The 18,916-nt window shown below is 36.3% G+C and overlaps 1 protein-coding gene across 2 annotated transcripts in view; it reads left to right on the top strand.

The window, feature by feature from the left end:
• LOC149312145 (phosphatidylinositol phosphatase PTPRQ-like) overlaps window positions 1-17,076 on the top strand; it is a 136,625-nt gene extending 119,549 nt beyond the window's left edge. For both annotated transcript variants that reach the window (XM_089526810.1, XM_089526809.1), the window contains 8 exons: window positions 4,389-4,479; window positions 6,173-6,249; window positions 10,436-10,570; window positions 10,674-10,799; window positions 12,930-13,078; window positions 13,854-13,989; window positions 15,316-15,439; window positions 16,983-17,076. In XM_089526810.1, the coding sequence (XP_089382936.1) occupies window positions 4,389-4,479; window positions 6,173-6,249; window positions 10,436-10,570; window positions 10,674-10,799; window positions 12,930-13,078; window positions 13,854-13,989; window positions 15,316-15,439; window positions 16,983-17,020 (876 nt within the window). In that variant the 3' untranslated portion in view covers window positions 17,021-17,076. The remainder of the gene's footprint in view (window positions 1-4,388; window positions 4,480-6,172; window positions 6,250-10,435; window positions 10,571-10,673; window positions 10,800-12,929; window positions 13,079-13,853; window positions 13,990-15,315; window positions 15,440-16,982) is intronic.
• Window positions 17,077-18,916: the final 1,840 nt, after the last annotated feature.

The raw sequence follows: 18,916 nt of genomic DNA, 5'->3' as shown, positions 1-18,916 counted from the left end.
TTCATTCGTTTCATGTGTCACATTTCATGTCCATTTTAAGTAGGCAAGGCCATGAAGGACTCTGCCCTTGATCATCAATACCCAATTACCAGCTTGATTGTTTAGAAAGTAATGTTACACCCATTTAGGTACTAGTGTTTTCTTATTGCAGTATGATCAGAACTGCAGCAGCAAAAGTATTATAGTCAAACATTTAAAAATATGTAGTCATTTCAGCAATATATGTTAATTTACCCATGTGATATCTAGAATGGGAGGAGGTCCCATGAGGAGTGGGAGAAGGCATGGAATACTTAGAAATTTTCAGGATAGAACACGATGCTGGGGCAGTTTAAATCTTCCTCCCATTATCAGCCAAAATATAGGTTGACTGAATGGTCTCTAGCAAAAGGTGGTAATTCTTATTTGATTTATGGGGAAGGAAGTGATTGCTGTCTCACATTCATCATCAATCTAATCTAGTTTGGAAAGAACTGTAGCTTTGTTTTTTACTACTTTTCCCCATGTTTGGCTGCTTGGAAGAAGCCATTCCTTTTTGTAATTCCAGTGTTGGAAGAGTACCTTGCTCCGCCATTCTATACTCACAGCAATTATCTGCCACATGCAAGTACCATCATGCAAAAGTTTCCCTATGAATTTTCACTACAGCAGATTACTGGTATCTGGTTGCAAGTCAAGGAAGCATCACATCATCTTACTAAAATTTCACTTTAAGTACATGAAACTATGTACATGTAAATTCATTTAGGTTGTGTACATGATATTGTAATTTAAATGTAAATTTTTAATTTTGCTGGTTATTTATGTCAGAATTATTGCCATTACATTTGGTGATGTATGAGAATTATGATTTATGAATAGCATTAGTACAAAAAATTACTAAGGATTCTGTATGGTGTTGGATGGGAGAAGCTCAGTCACACCTTAAATTACTGTACCAGGTGATGCTGACCCTAGTGACACCACTGATTGAGGCTTCTCTTTCTTTTTGGATACAGATAGAATGTTTTTGCATTCTTTTCTAACACTGCCCCTGGCTTCAGTCCAAGGTTCTTCTGGCTCCCAGTCAATTAGGGTTAATAGTGTAAATCTATTTTTTACATTATCTTTTAATTCTGTGTGGATGTTTTTCAGGTTATTTTTTGGTACAATTATTGGTTTAGTATTTCTCTCATTTTTAATATAAGCAGTTCACAGTCTGTTCTCCAATCTGCTCCTGGCCTTGTTTTTGCAGATGGAATGAAGCTTCTTCTTTTTTTCCTTTCAATTATGTAGTCTATTTGATTTCTATATTGTCTGTCATTCTTACTGATATAATTCCGTCAGACTTGGCATTATATCATTTTTCTATTTTTGCTACATATCTCCTCACTAATAATGCCACCCTATTTCTTGATTTTCATTTCTTGAGTATGGCCAATACATTATGGCCTGAATCCTGTTCCTATTAGAGTAGATTGTTATTGTTATTATGATTATGATTATTATTATGCTTTATTTATATAGCTCTGTAGATTTATCTACCTGTCTATCAGTTTACCACTCAATAAGTGATTCAATGGGCCTACTCTCTGCTTGGGATTAAGCAATAGGAATCAGGGAAACATATGCATAAACATAGTTTTTTGTAGGTTTTGTCGAGCTAGGTGCCCATGTTCTGGAAGAGTTTATTCCTGATGTTTCACCAGCATCTGTGGCTGGCATCTTTGGAGAATGCTGGCATGGAAGTGAGTGGGGTATATATAGTGTGTGTCCGCTGGTTAAGAGGAGTTGATTTACATGCTAATCTCTGTGTTGGTCTGTTGTTCAATGGCAAGGCCTCAGGATGTTCAATAACAAACCAACACACACGTTAACATGTAAATCACTTCCACTCAACTGAACCTTCCAAGTACATTTTTTACCTAAAGTGAAATAAAGGGGAGCTAGGTAAAATCATTGCATTGCAGTGTTCTTGTTTAGCTCTCTTTTATCTCAGTAGGGTGTCACACGAGTAGCTCACAGTTAACTGCAAGCTGTAAAATCACTATCAGCAGTATCTCATTTAGCAGTATTGTCAGTCTAAGTTTTCCAAAATATGCATGACATTTATATAATAACTATGTCATACCAAAACTATGTTTAAGTCTTGACTTTTCATTTTTTTTTGTTAAGTAACTTCTTTTATATGGATATCAAGTTTTTAAAATGTCAAAAATAGATACCTTTTTGTTATTTAAGAGGTTCATCACTCCATGGAGACATTTGCTATCCTCTTAATCGTTTGTCATTCTCCAATGACTTTATAGTTGTGGTTTTATAGATTTGCCATGAACTGTTCATTATCTGGATCTGTGAATAATGAAGAAAAAAATCAATTGACAGTTATACTGTTAGATTATAGTATTTCATCCTCATAACAAATAACAAAAGAAAAACAAGATTAATAGTATTTCCTACTGAATCTTGGACAGCCTTGAGCAGTCTTGGTCTGCATTTAATATTGGACTCATAAGATACTTCTGGGTATACCGTAGTGTGTGTAAGGATTTTTCCCCCCTGAAAACGGCTGAAGTTCCATCTTATCAAGATAACAACATTTGGAGACATGTTGTACCATAGTAATCTGCTAAAAAATCTAATTAATTAATTAGAAACCATTTAACTAGTATGGCAGAACACAGTCCTGAATGGCCAAGATGGCTACATACCAGCCAAGCTAACTACTAAGTCAGCTGAAGTTGTGATGACTCTAAATTCCTTCCAGTCTGGGATTTCTGGAAATTGCTGAGCATATCTTTTATTCAGGCCTATTATTGTGTCAGCATTGTATCTGTATCCCTGGGCACGAGGAGATTTAGAATTTGCACAACTCATCTCTTTTGGTGTACTCCTTCCCTGCCCCCATTTTGGCTCTTCTGCTGTGCCATTAATGGAGAAGGTATAGCTCCTGGGTGGCATATGGAACCCCAGGACACACTCCCTTAATTTTTAAAAATGCCCCCATCACCCCTTTGGGAATGTGGGTATAATTTTACTACACTTCTTCCCCCACCATGACCCTTTTAGGTCCAAGTGAAGCCTTTTTTCAGCAGCAAGTAAACCAGACATCAATTTCCAGGTCACATCCTTTTGGAAAAATGACCTCTCTTGGGCCTAAAATGGTACAGCGAGAATCCAAAATGTGGTGAAATTTTCTTGAGGGGATTTGTTGTCAAAATGATCAGGAGTATGACATCTCCCAAGGACATAAGCAACTTTGTTAGTAGAAATTTGAAGTCACTAAAAATTGCTGGTGAAAATGATAAACTTGGTAACAATTTGATTTTAAGCCTGTTCTTTCATCCCCCCCCCCCCAACACAAACTTAATCCAGTGTATTCTGTCTTTGTGGGTATTAATCTGACACTTCTATTCCTTGTACACAATTTATGTTTAATATTTGAACAGGGAAGCTCATCTCTTCCCTTATCCCTAATTCTTATGCCCAGATTATATTTTCTAGTCCTTCCTCCATCAAGACAGAGTTCAGTGAGGAAAAACAATTTGCCAGTTATCCTTGCGTGATTAAATGCCTACTTGTTCTGGAGCTGTAACAATTGTTCTCCCAAAATAATATAAAATAAAGCAAAATAAAATCAAGAAAAAAATATTTCACTGATGGATTACCTAGGCTGCTGTTGCTACATAAAATGGTTCAAGAAAAAAGCCCTGCCCTATTTGATTTCCTTCCTTAAAATCCCCACACAAGACAAAGAGAATGATAGACTGACTTTATCAAGACTTCTAATGTGAAAGTTCATATAAGCTTAGATAGTTCAGCCTGACAGTCTGTTCTGCAGCTTAACGTTTGACATGGTGGATGTAACAAAGTTTGACAGAGAGGTGAAAGGCTTTGGTAATGTTATCAGCTGCCTTTAGAAATCCAATATATTTCACATACCCCCTCCCAGTCTTTCCTTGTACTGGAATGATGCAGTTGAATGCAATTGTTTCATTCGATCTCATCATGACTGTATATATATATTTTCACATGGGCAAATGATGGAATGCCTCACAATATGAGGAAACCCCTTATTTTTGCAATAAATGAGTATTGGAATTTCAGGTATTTTTTATTTTTCAAAATGTGAACATTTGTGTCAGTAAAAAGATCATTTTTTCCACTACTATCACTTAAAAAAAAAAAAAGAAAGCAGTTTATTTATGTAAGACTGCCAGAAGAGTTTCATAGTTAAAATACATTTTTACATGCCTCATCTTCTGTATGCCGCCTCCCAAGGGATGAACTATGTGTATCAATAAGATTATATTTCTTCAGTGCATATTTACTTCTGATCTAATGATATTATGATTTATTTATAACAAAAATAACTTGAAAGAGATTCTAATGTATTATATATTTTGTAGGAACTTCCCAAGTTTCTTCCAGATCTTGCCTCAACTGATGCCGATCTTCCTTGGAACAGGTCTAAAAACCGTTTCCCAAACATCAAGCCATGTATGTTTCATTTTACAAATTAATCTTTTCTCCAACTCTGTATATGTAAAATGCATCTTGAACTTTTAGTTCTACTCTGGTGTTTAAATGAGGTTAGGGGGGCTCTCAGTGCAGATGGTAGCTTGGACCTATCATCATTTCTCTGTCTAGTTTTTGTTGTTTTATTGAAAGCTATTTATCATTATCATTTAGCTTTCTTGCTGGTGCTACAAGAAATCATAGCCTGAATCCTGTCCTCCAACTGTTCTGATTTGGCAAGAAGTCCCAGTTAATCCTCTGTCATTCCACTCTTTCAACTGCTTTTCAAATGTCCGAGTTTCATTCTCCTCCTCTCACTTCCTCAGCTTACTTCAACTGCTGCAAACTGTACACAAGAGTACTTTGCACTCAATTAACTCAGCTTAATAACTTTCACTGCCATAACCATGCCCTGATGTTTCTTGACTGTGTGTGCTCCTGTTTTCATCTGCAAAATATTTGAAGGGTACCTTGTTAGTTCCAAGCAGAGTAGACATGCAGTGTCAATGGGATTTTTTCCACATGTTGATTCACTGTTCAGCAATTAGGTATATGAGGTTGCTCCAGATGGGACTAAGTAATAGGCCCACATAATTTTAAATAATTACTTAACTTTGTGACATAACATCTCCTGCTGGATTTTTTTTTCTCATGGTGAAAAAATTAATTTCTTATATATTGACAAATATACATTCGTCTGTTTCTATATTAACTTTCCTTTCCTTTGGAACATAATGATGCATTCATAAGGAAACTCACAAATGTACTGTGTAAGAGTGCCACTAAAGATCAGAGTGAATATATGGTAACTTGTAAGTCAAGGATAGATTTTATCACAGGAGACAGGAGTCTGTCTCTCTGTAGTTTAACACTGCTTCATTTTTCACTTAATAAGACAAGAAATGCCATTATTATTTTAAGCATTAGCTGTGATGTGAGATGGGGGGCAGTGCATTCCTCTGTTAATGTAGCCACATTTCTGTGCTGTTAACTTTTCTTAACAGCTGCTGCTTACTCTGTTTACCAATGCTAAAACCTGATGTTTCTGGTCTATTTGTGATATAACACAGACTAATGCACTAACAGGATTACTACTTTTGAAGGGGCTAAATCCAGTAGTTCTCCTATCTATAATAGACACATTGAAATTAATGGAACATGTTAGTCACGACTAACTTTCTGATTGCACTGGTTATACTCTAACATTGGATCTAGGCCAGGGATAGTGACTATGCAGTCCTCCATAAATTGCTGAACTGCAACTTCCAGAATTCTTCACCATTTGCTATGATGGCATAGGCTCCTGTGAGTTGCAAATCAGCAACATCTGGAAGACCATACAATTTCCACACCAAATTTAAAACAACCTATTTATTTTTGGACATAAATTTAATATCCTATTAAAGTGTTTTATTTATATCATAGCATATCTTTACTGAGAGCCAGTATGGAGTAGGTTGTAGAGGCAAAGAGGGAAATAAAGTTTTGACATGGTAGGAGGGATCTGCTTGATAAATTGTGTGTGTAGGCCTATGAATACCACAAATTGTAACACTAAAATACTGTTTTTACATCTATGTGTGTCTATCTATACTTGATATATCTGCAGTAGAAGTATCTGTCTAACATTTCAAAACAAACAACAGCTATTGCCTTGCTTCTACTTCTACTGCAGATAACAACAACCGGGTGAAGCTAATGCCTGATGCAAGTATACCTGGATCTGATTACATCAATGCCAGCTATGTTTCTGTAAGTTTGGAATCAATTGTAATTAATATCACATTTGCCTTGCTTTTAATATGTTTATTTTTTTAAATGATTGGTCTAAATTTTCATTTATCCTGTTGCAGTATTATTTCTTCTCTTGCTATAATGTAATGTGATTCTCTAAATTCATTTTTATCCAGATATAATAAGACTTATATTAATATTTTTCTGGTGCAGACTGGCCTAAATCTAATAGCTAGTTATGGGCAGGGTTGTTGTCAAGTCATTTCTGACTTATGGCAACCCTATCACAATTTTTTTCGTAGGAAGATTTTTTAGAGGGGGGTTGCCCTTAACTTCCTTTGAGGCTGAGAGACTGTGACTTGCCCAAGATCACCCACTAGGTTCCATGGCTGAGCAGACATTTGAACTATGTTCTTTCCAGGGTCTAGTCCCATCACTCAAACCACTACACCATGCTGGCTCTCATTGGTTAGAGTAGGCCCACTGAACATTGAGTACTGCCCTTCTATCCAATAATTCAGTAGGTCTGCTATAGTTGGCACTAGCAGCTGGATTTAGGCCTTTGTAAATAATGCTGGAGCCTACTAAAGTAGGAAACAAAAGCCTGTACTGAATACAGTTCAACACTTATTGCAATTAATCTCAAAATGACTGCAATCTTAGATTTTGGATTTCACGACAAATTATGGCTGACTATAAAAAAAATGGAAGTCCCACAATTTGATTGTTGAGAAGCAAGGCTGAGGAATACTCAATATTTTTAAACATTACTATTAAATAATAATATTTAATAATATTCCCCAACTTGCTTCCCAACAATCAAATTGTAGGACTTCCATTTCTTGGATAGCATAGTCTGTCATGATCTACATCTAGGGTGGGCAACTGTGGAGGACTAGGGGGCTGCCTTGGTCCTCTAGGCCAGTAGTGGTGAGTGCCAGAGGGGACACTCAGAGCCCTTTCTGTGGGCACGTATGCCATTGCCCCAGCACAGCGTTCGTAACTAGAAAACCAGAGGGAAATGGTACTTTGTGATAAGTAAGTGGATTTTGGGTTGCAGTTTGGGCACTCAGCCTCTAAAAGGTTTGCCATCATTGCCTTAGGGGTTCATAGAAAGCCATACTTACCTCTGCAAAACCAAAAACAAACAAACAAGAAAACCAGAAAGTATTTTTGCTCCCAAATACCATCTAGGGCCCATGGGGGCATATTCACCCATATGTTATTGGGTCTCCCTGGACCATTTTAAGCCGAGGAGAAGCCTTAAAAAAAAAAAAAACCAGGAAATGAATGTCACTTTTTCTTTAGACTGCAGCAAAGTCTTTCACTATGTAAATTTGGGATGGACAGTATGCAGCCCATGAGTTACAGGTAGCACCTCAGGGCCCCCCAAGGGTCAAAAATTTCAAAATGCCCCTAAATGGCCTCTAGGGGACATTGAGGTCATTTCCAATAATGTTTGGAGGCCTCCTGGGACAGCCAACAGTAGAAACATTTTGCAAACATTTTTAAAAATATATTTTGCCCCAAAATGTCCTCTAGAGGCAATAGGGCACATTTTGACCACAAAAGGGGGGGGGGGGGCTGGATCAATTTCGACACTGGAGAAGGCTTTAAAAACACAGGAAATGAATAGGAAGTGTAAGTAAGACTTGGTAGACTAATGCACTGAGGGAGTTTTATGCCAATTTATTTTCATGGTTCAGTTATCACAGTCTTTGGAAGCCTTGTAATTCTTACATGGTTAATTGTTTCTCTTTTTTCCACAAAAATGTAATGGGAAATCATACAAAGGAAACAGTAACAAGCAGTGCAGCAAACATTATAGCACCAAATTTTCTGGAAAAGAAGTAATGCCCAGAAACACATCTATATATATACTAAATTTATTGACATCTTCATATCTGCACACCGTTTCCTGGTCTAGTTTTTTGGGGCAGGTGGGGGAAGACATGCATTCAGTAGCTGCATTGTTCCTGTTTTCTGGAATACTCTCTTGAGGATTAAACAGTGTTTTTTCTTGTATACAAAGTACTTGGCAATTATCAGTGGTCAAAATCAAAACTACAGTAAACCCACTGAATCAATAGATTGTATACAACTGTTGGCTTACTAGGTTTCCATTGAATAAATAAAACTACTGTAGCTGGGACTAAAAACTAGATTTAAACTAATATGTTTGTTGTCACTAATGACCTATGAAGACCCATTGCTCCTATTTTACAGATGGGAAACTGATCCTCAGAGAGACTTGTCCAATTTGTAATAGTGAGATAAGGGTATAGTTCTAAGCAGCTATCTGCTGTCTGGTCATTAAATCACAAATCTTTTAAAACACAACACTCATTTTAACCTTATTCATAAGAATACCCTATGACTTACTTTTGACATTTGGGAATATTAAGCAACATCCAATAACTGCAATCAATATAGTCATTTACAATGCATTTTTATTAGTGCTAATGTGCCATATCATTATTAAAAGTGATTACTGCTAGCAGACAAAAAGGGACTACTGTACTTCAGATATGATATTCTCTGTTACACTATAGACTTAAACATCCACATTTTCTATAGATTGATAAGTGTCCACTCATTGTCCACTTTGTCTACTCATTTCTTCATTAGAAACAATAGGAATGAGGAGTTCCAGTCCTAAAAGGAGAAAATGTAATTAATCTGTGCAAGAATATTTAAGTGTCTTTCTTCTGCACATCCTTTCCTTTGTGCTAAAAAGAGAAGGTAATTTCTTTGTTTTGAGTTGAGCACTGGAATAATTCAGTGCAGGAGAAAACTTTGCAAATCAACACTATTGGCATACATTCTGTCCATTTGGTTTTCTTTTCACCAATATTGTTTCTACAGAAGATATTCCAGGGTTTATTCACAGTGGAGAATGATTAGTCCTTGACAGAATTAAACTCACATCAAATAAAAATCAAGATACTTACAGGTCAAATAATTCACAGCTGTTTATTGGTTATCTGATACTTAATATACAGAACAGGTGGCTTGGGAAAGCTATGTTAATTCCCTCCATTGCAAGAATGAGATGAGAGACTGTAACTTAGCAATGCAAAATTTTATATTTGTTATGTGCATTCTATTCCAATAAGATACTGAACTAAATAGACCCATAGTCAGATCTGATATTCTTATGTTCTTAAATCTTTGCTGAAAAATTAACTAAAGTAAATATAGTAATGACAATGCCATACTCCCTTTGTAGCACAGTTTATGCCAAGCATATTTGATTATTTATAGAACTAAGGCGGAAGATTCATATCAAGAGTATTGTAGGGTCAGGACTAGTTGAGTGTGTGTGTGTGTGTTCTGAATGCATAAATGTGAATATTTCTATGTCTGTTTTTGAATTTCTGTGGCTCAGAGTAGTTGCAATAAAGTCTGTTTCCAAAATTCAGAGGTGAGTGTTTGTCTTTGTCTAGTCAGAATGGCATTATCTACTAACAAGAGGGAGATATCAGTATTCTTGGGAAAGCTTCAAGGTGTTTGCAGAGGTATATTTAAATACAAAACAAAACAAGGTGGCTACTTGGTGGCAACGTAATGCTAAGTGTCTGGTGGTGAAAAATTCAGAAAATTGAGGGAAACAGGAGAACAGAATCAAGTATCCTGGGAAAAGGCATGAGTGCCAAGCTGAAGCCTTGAAAATGACATTTTTATGTAGGTCTCACTTGTATATGATAAACCACCATTATTTTTACAAATGCCTGTGGTTTCTAGTGATAACAGTATCTGCTAGATAAAAGTAATGACAATGGATGCTCATTTGGAAAGTTATACATATTCCCTGAACTGCTGAGAACTGCAAATGAAACTGGAGCAAGATGGATCATTGCCTATGCATCCAGAGTTAACAACCAACATTATAGATATTATTCAGGCTCTTCAGATACTAAAATTCATTTTGCAATGCTGTTTTGTTACTATCCAGATCTCAAGAAGCCTGGGACCCCTAGAGGTCCATGTCCTGGGAATTCCCCCCAACGCACATACACACCTATCTTCAGCACTGCAAATTCTTTTGAATATCTATGGCAATAAACTGAGTTTTCTCATTAACATTCTGGAAATCATTATGCACCGATGAGGAACATTCCTGTTAAGAGTATAGTCCTATGACTTCAAATGATGAACTTGATTTTTTTAAATTGATATTTATTAAAGTACATCTTTCCCTTAGGGTTATTTATGTCCAAATGAATTTATTGCAACTCAAGGACCACTCCCAGGCACAGTAGGAGATTTCTGGAGAATGGTATGGGAAACACGAGCAAAAACCCTTGTTATGCTATCTCAGTGTTTTGAAAAAGGACGAGTAAGTTATTCAGATAAAAATTATACTTTATAACAAGCAATTATGAATCAAAGAAACTTGTGTTATCATTTTTATGAGCCATATTATTCCATACTGATTTTAGATAAGATGTCACCAGTACTGGCCTGAAGACAACATACCAGTGACTGTTTTTGGAGATATAGTGATTACCAAATTAGTTGAAGACATTCAAATAGACTGGACCATAAGGGATTTGAAAATTGAAAGGGTAAGATCATCTATACATTCTGTGGCAACAGTGATTATTCTTTTGCTAAAATGTCTGAGTTTAATCTTAAACACAACTGGTTCTTCAGAATGCTTGTTATTAATTATTTTTGATTTTAAAGAGTTACTGCCAACAACAAAGCATCCAGGTTATATAATATAATATATTATATTATACTGGTGGCGCAGTGGTTAAATGCCTGTACTGCAGCCACTCACTCCAAACCACAAGGTTGCCAATTCAATACCAGCGAAAGGGCTCAAGCTTAACTCAGGCTTGCATCCTTCTGAGGTCGCTAAAATGAGTACCCAGATTGTTAGGGGCAATTAGCTTACAGTTGTAAACCGCTTAGACACTGCTAGTTCAGTATGAAGTGGTATATAAATGAAGCTGTTTATTTATTATTAATAATAATAGGTTTAATTCTTAAACTCTATAAATGTAACATTTTAATAATTTAACATTTAAATAATATTTAATACATCTCTAATAAAAATATTTTTTATAATCATTAGCACTGGTGTTGATTATTGTTTCTGAATTTCTTTCCTTTGTTTATAAGCCTTGAATTTTAGCAGACTCCTAATAATAATAAATTATTTATTTATATTCTGCTTTTCCCTCACGGAATCAAAGCATATTACAAAAGAAAGGTATCAAATACAAAAAATATAGCCTCCCCACCAATTGTAGCACAACAAACATAATAACACTAAAACAATTCTACAAAAGCAGAAATAAAGAATAAAGAATACAACAAACATAATCCAAAGTACATGACATAGCATAATACTTAATAAAAATACAAAGTACAAAATCCAAAATACATAATATGGTAATAAATGAGGCATAACATCTAGATAGCAATTCCTGACACTCCCCTGGCAGCAAAATAACAGAAAGGCAATACAATAATGCAGTACAGCAATAATACAGTAACAACAAGAGAACATGGTCCCTTTTGCTCCCACAAACATTATATAAAAATAGCAAATGCAACTCTAATGGAATTCAATACAAAAATATAATACAATACAACTCTAATACAATTCAACGCAATACACATAATTCCCCCTCCCCCTCTTCATATACAACAAAAACTCAAAATATAACAATGACAAAACATAAAATAAATCATTAAAACCATTAGTCAAACAATCAAAACACTCAACCTCCACCTGAGTCCTCCATTGCCTTTTGAGGCTTTGGGATGATGGAGTTGTTTTCTTATAGAAAAACATTTCACATTATATAATTTTTTTAATGCTTATACATGTTTTAAGGATATATGAACTCACTGTGTGACTGATATTAATTGTTTGAGATTGCTATAGCTATGCACTTTATACTACCATACACACACACACACACACACACACACACACGGATTTCACACCTTATTCCTGGCATCCACTGTTGTACAACACCGGGGTATAGTATATCTGATCCAAAGGAAATACAGTCAGTTTGTGGATGAGTTCACACTAACACATTCATCACTCTCTTACTGAAATGCTGAGTGATGACTTGTACAAAGCAGTGGTCAGAAATGAAAAGTGCAGAAACAACTTTTCATTGTCATCACTCAGAGCTTTCAGAAAAGGAAGCAGTTTATGCATTCTGCCAAAGGTTATGGAGTGTTATGGCACTGAGTAATGAGATACTAAATGGTGTGTGTGCAGGTATGACTTAGTCTTGGCAGCTGAATTTAGAGATGTCTTGATTGACCAGTATGCCGCATCAAATGGTAGCAACATATGAAACAACCAAATACTCAGAACTTTCTTAACCTCTTGTTAACAGCATTTAGTAATAGTTTTAGGAGGCGGGTGGTACATTTTCCAGCATAGCTTTAATGTCTCTATGATAGTCTTCTTGAGTTCTTCATCAAATATCAGTTTATCCCACTGTCAAAAATCAGAACAATTAGTGACATTATTAATCTTCCAACAATTTTTATTATTTTGTTGGGAAAATTGGATTATTCAATCATTATCTTAGAGGGAATGACTTAGTATGGTGCCATAAAAATGACTAGAATTCAGTGTATTTGTGAGTTCCCAGATTATGAATAGAAGTCTTTGCAGTGCTAAACCAAGATCTTAATTTATTTCAACTTGTGTTTGCAAGCATGGGGATTGCATGATGGTGCGTCAGTGTAACTTTACTGCTTGGCCAGAACATGGAGTACCTGAAGCAAGTGCATCATTGGTCCATTTTGTAAAGCTAATTCGTGCCAGCCGAGCACATGACAGTACACCCATAGTTGTTCATTGCAGGTAAGCAAATCATTTATTTCAGTACAAACTTAACACTAAACAGAACCATTAATTTGTCAGGAATAGAAATGCATTTTATCCAGTTCAGGTAGTCTCACTGCTTATTTGGAGAGCTAGTGATCATTACACAGGTTGTTGATAGGTTTCAACAGCAAGGGGGCAAAACTAGTACAAAGGGAAGATGCTCTGGTCACTTGTGAAGCATAGGACTAGTAGTTTCTTACAGCTATGGAGATGTAAGAAAACCTGCTTCATATATCTGATCCATCAATTAGCCAAAAGCCTGGACCAGTAAATTAGGAATGAAATGGACTAGCTGCAAAACAGCAGCTACACCATCATAATGAAAATCTTCATAAATATAAGTAAAGGCACAAAATGAGCAACTAACTACTGGAATCTGCATAGGACAGGGTTTTGAGTGTTGGACTAAGACCTCAGAGGAAGGCAGTGGCAAAAAATCCTCTGAATAAATCTTGCCAAGAAAACCCTGTGAGAGATTTAGCTTAAGGTAGAGTCAGCTTGAAGGCACATAACAACAACAAAAAGTTCTTATTATTTTAATTTGATTGTGCAGTAGAGGTTGGAGAATTCAGGAGTCTTTATGCAACAAAAGGTACCAAGGGAATCAGTATTATGAAAAACAGTGTATCCCTAAAAATAAATTTAAATAATATTTTATCTGAACTGTAATCTCCTTTTACTGCAGCTTAATTATCCATTAGATATTTTAGAATTGACAGTCATGTGCAAATACCTCACTTGTACCTTGTAGTGCTGGAGTTGGAAGAACAGGCATTTATATCGCCCTTGACCATATAACGCAGCATATAAATGACCATGACTTTGTGGATATCTATGGACTTGTAGCTGAGCTGCGAAGTGAAAGGATGTGTATGGTTCAAAATCTGGTAAGAAATTGAAAGCCTACATATCACGTTTTCATAAATATCACCTAAATTAGCAAAACCTTACCTTGAATTATGGTTCTTCCTGTTCTTCTTTTCCTCTCCGCTGCATGAATTGTTCATTTTCAGGATTCTGTTGTGCTCAATATGTGGAAGGGGAGGGGAGCCACTTGGGAGGTTTTTTTACCACTTATTTTGGTCTTGCCACACCATACTTATGTCAGGAATCCTCCATGGTCTTTGTGTATGTTTAAGCACCACACTCACTGCACTATGCAGTGAATTCTGGCTCCTACTTACCAGAAAACAACCACTATGACCTTTTTTTGTTTCAGCAGGCTTTTAATATGTAAGCAAGGAAGCCTCTTGTTTGGGATATGTGTTTTTTTATTTATAAAGTATACATTTTTAAATTTTTATTGTTAAAGTTTTTAAACTGGTTCTCTTTGGGCACTGCCTTGGGTCCCACTCAGGGAGAAATGTGGCATGCAAATGAAATAAATGAAATGAATTGATAAATGGGAGGCTATTCCCCTTTTATTTGGAAAGCAGCTGATGATTGTTTCCACACCTTACTGCCACTGATTTGTTGTGCAACATGCACCCCTGTTGCATTTCTCCCTCATGGTGGAGATCATTTGCATGATGAGGGTGAGCGAGAATGGTGGCCAGCAGGGGAACAGACCCCTAATAATCACAGTTGCTGCTTCCCAGTAAGTGCAGATTGGGGGACTTTCACAGTCCCTATGTAGCCCCTAAACTAAATTACATGAGGTCGCTTTGAGGACAGTATGGCATGCAATAAAATGCATTTTCACTCAACCACACACATTCCCTGCCCATGCCCAGATCAGGAGCAAAAGTGTGTGCAGTAAAGTCCTACGTATCCCAGGGGCTACACAGGGATCATGAATATCAAACAGTCATGAGTGCCTAAATCCACATTGCTACTTTATAACTGCCATATAAGATTACGGATTTAATTTTTATGTGACCCAGTATTTAGCTTCATTAATCAGTTTTTTTAGTTCATTAGACAAGGGTTTTTATTGCTTTTTTCAGTTCCATTCCAGGTGGGCAGAGATCCTAGAAGCAGGAAGTTAGACACTGAAACAGTAAACATGGTTTCACTTCCTCTTCCGAGGACTGGAAATAACCCAGAATGCCCTTCAGATTGCAAGAGATCAGAAATTTGCTATTAAAATGTTCTTTTTCTAAAAGCAATCAACATGATATTCCAACATAGCTTCAAAACATTTCCATATTAGTGCAGGCACGCCATCTACAAATAAACTAAGCTGAGTAACTTTTAATTTTCACATTTTGTAGGCACAATATATATTTTTGCACCAGTGTGTTTTGGACTTATTGACAATCAAGCGGAGCAGCCAGCCTGTATGTTTTGTTAATTATTCAGTACTGCAAAAGATGGATTCTTTGGATGCCATGGAAGGTAAACAGATATGTGCCAAAAAAAAAGATGTGTTCCTTAAAATGAAAAGTACATACTTGGCCTTATTGAAATAGTATGTTTTGAAAAACATAATTAGTTTTATAATTTTTAATTATATTAATTTCGGCCTCCTCCAACTCAATGAATACAGTTAGTATTCATTGTTTGCAATCCAGTAATCAGTATAATAAACACCTCACCTTTACTATCAAACCATTCTCTCTTCATATCCTTCAGTATCCATTGGCAATGTCACTCTTTAGTATAGTGAAGATGTGTAAAACTTTCACTTAATTTTTTTAGTCCTCTTCCCCCTTTGCTCTTTATATTTAGTCTATATTTATCCAAATTACATCACTTTTCCTTAGTATAAAAAAAATGCAAAAAAGAAAGAAAGAAACAAGAACCTTCCTGAGTAAAAATTCTGTTTCATTTTCTGGATATCTCTTACCTTGACTTCTAAAAAAATTTCTTCTTTGGTCTTTGGCCACCTCATTTTGTCAAGATCTTTGTTGTCTTGTTTGCTCTGAGCATGATAAGTTTTTTCTTAAATATTTTCCACTGTCCACTCCCAGATTCAAAAGAAGCTCCTCCTTTATGTGGTCGTCTCCCCTCTATCCTCTGTCTTTTCATATCTTCATATACTCCTCTCTATGATCTGCACTCTTCCTGCCATACCAACCTTAGCATTACAGATTTCTTTTTCTCGTTCAAACTGTTCGGACTTTCCTCTCCTATTTAATAACAGGACACATCATTTAAATGAAGGTTTCTACAGATTCCATTTTGTCATCATTTCCTGCATGTTTTTCTTCTCTTTATATATCTCCTACCGTATCTTTTACTTTCTTGCTGTTCTCCCTTTTGACGTTCCTTAGAGCAAAAGTCCATCTTCTTGAACTTTGTAAAGTGATATTAACACATTGATATCATTATCATTGTCATCATGCAGTGTTCAAACTGCCAGGAGTCATAAGAAGAGAGATAAACTAAGGTATCAAGAATCTCTGTCTAGCACGCGCGTGCGCGCGCGCACACACACACACACATACAATTCAAACATCAGAGACTATTTTGGTTTGGTGGCTCCCTATTTGTGGAAATTTCCTCCCCAGAAATTTCTCCCTGGTATCAATATTGTTATTTTTTTTAATGGAAGAAAAGTATATTTTATATTCCTAGACTGTTCATGAATTTTAATATATCTTTTTTCCTTTTCAAACATATTCTTATTTTTTTATTTGCATATTTTACCATATATTTGTTTACTACCCTGAAAGGGGCACTGGGGAATTTCACATTTGAATAAATGATAAGCAAGAAAAAAATACATTACAAACATTGAAAGGCAGCAAACAAAATATATCTTACCACAGTGGCTGGTAAGATGTTGCTCTTCCTTTGACTTATGGATCTAAGGCTATACATATTATATGTGTGTGTGTGTATTAAAAATGTCTTAAATTTGCATTAAACTATTACATATAACCTATGAAGATTAATATTTAAAAGTTTCAACCATTGCATCTGTTTATTTTTGCAGGTGATGTAGAACTAGAATGGGAAGAAACCACCATGTAAAAATATGGGCAAGAAACAAATTGAATTTTTAAACAACAGAGGCCAAAACATATCCCATTCTTACAGTTAACTGAAAGCAAAGTGTAATTTTTGTAGAAAAAAGAAAAGAAAAAAGAAATTATACTTTATACTTTTTTAATATGTCTTCACAAATACTATAAGTACTAAAAATATTGAAATGACATTGAATATGGGCAACAGCCCTTTGGTCTGATCCAGCAGGTATTTTCCTTATCATCTGGTTGTTGTTGATTTTTAATTAGAAATTAACAAGAATGTGGAAGAAATACAAAACAACAGCACCCCCATGTATCATGTCATATCTAATTTCACCTTTAAAGCTGCTTTTCAAATTAAGCTGTGACAAAAGCATCTGTTTCTCTACATATATACAAATGGGAGTTGTTACCAGTCATTTTGTGCAGACCTCCATAATCATCATTGCCAGTATTTTACATCAGTTCCTTAGTTAAGTATACTGTGCATAACTAAATAAACCATCCTGGCCTGAAACCCCCCCCCCCCAAACTTGATGGAAGCATCATTCACCTGTGCTTGATAGCCAGCAGTGTAGGCCTCCTTCTTCCTAAGCAGCTGATGCCCAGTGAAGTAGGTTGGGGGAGGGTTGTGTCAATAGTATCACAACTGTGATCAAGTAGCACTTGTGAATACAGAATAATTACCTAGATTTAATAACAAATAAATATATATTTTTATTTTTATCCTGATTTTTGCCAAGCAATCAAAGCGGCACACAACAGACTAAAATATATCCATATTTACAAAGTACCCCCCCCCCCATTAAAACAAGATTAAACAGTATAAAACCAAAACTAACATTTTAAAATCCAAACAATAACCACGGGCAGAGTTCGATAAATAGGGAAGTCTTATTTGTGGCCGAGTACTTTATTCTGGGAAGGCCTGCTGGAAGAGATCCGTCTTAATGGCTTTTTTGAAGCTCTCTAGATTGGTAATTTGATGGATCTCATCTGGCAGGCCATTCCATAAGTTGGGAGCGGCTGTAGAAAATGTCCTCTGGGAGGTTGCCATCAATCTGGTCTTTAAGGGCTGTAGTAAATTCCTCCGAGAGGACCTGAGTGTACAGGGCGGGTTATATGGAAGGAGGCGATCCCTTAGATAGGTTGGGCCCAAGCCATGTAGGGCTTTAAATTTGATAACCAACACCTTGTACTGTGCCCGGAAACTGATTGGCAGCCAGTGGAGTGACTTCAGTATTGGTGTTATATGGTCACTCCTTGCTGTTCCTGTGACCAGCTTGGCTGCCATATTCTGTACCAACTGGAGTTTCTGGACTAGGCACAACGGTAGCCCCATGTAGAGTGCGTTGCAAAAATCAAGTCTTGAAGTTACCAGCACATGTACTACTCATTGTGGATTTACTCATTTGTAACTGTTCCATATTCACGACGGCTACTTAATCACAATTGTGACATTACTGCCAAGAATGTACAGTTGGCCCTCCACATCCACAGATTCAACCATACATAGTTTGAAAAAAACTATAAAACATATAAATTCCAAAAAGGAAACCTTGATCTTGCTCTTTTATGCTGTTGTGTGCTTTCAAGTCATTTCTGACTTATGGTGACCCTAAGGCTATCATGGGGTTTTCTTAGCAAGTTTCTTCAGAGGGTGTTTGCCATTGCCATTCTCTGAGGCTGAGAGACTGTGACTTGCCCAAGGTCACCCAGTGGGTTTCCATGGACAAGGCTGGATACAAACCCTGGTGTCCAGAGTCTAGTCCAGTACTCAAACCACTACATGATGCTGTCTTCCTTATGCTTTTTTATATAAAGGGCACCATTTCACTACACCATTGCATTTAATGGGACTGGAGCACCAAATCCCAGCAGATATCATGGGCCCACTGTA

Source organism: Sceloporus occidentalis, unplaced genomic scaffold (genome assembly GCF_023333645.1).
Source record: "Sceloporus occidentalis isolate IW3139 unplaced genomic scaffold, rSceOcc1.0.p SCAF_5, whole genome shotgun sequence".
Classification (NCBI taxonomy): Eukaryota; Metazoa; Chordata; class Lepidosauria; order Squamata; family Phrynosomatidae; genus Sceloporus; species Sceloporus occidentalis.
Note: the sequence above shows the minus strand (reverse complement) of the source record. Positions and strands in the feature narration are given on the sequence as shown.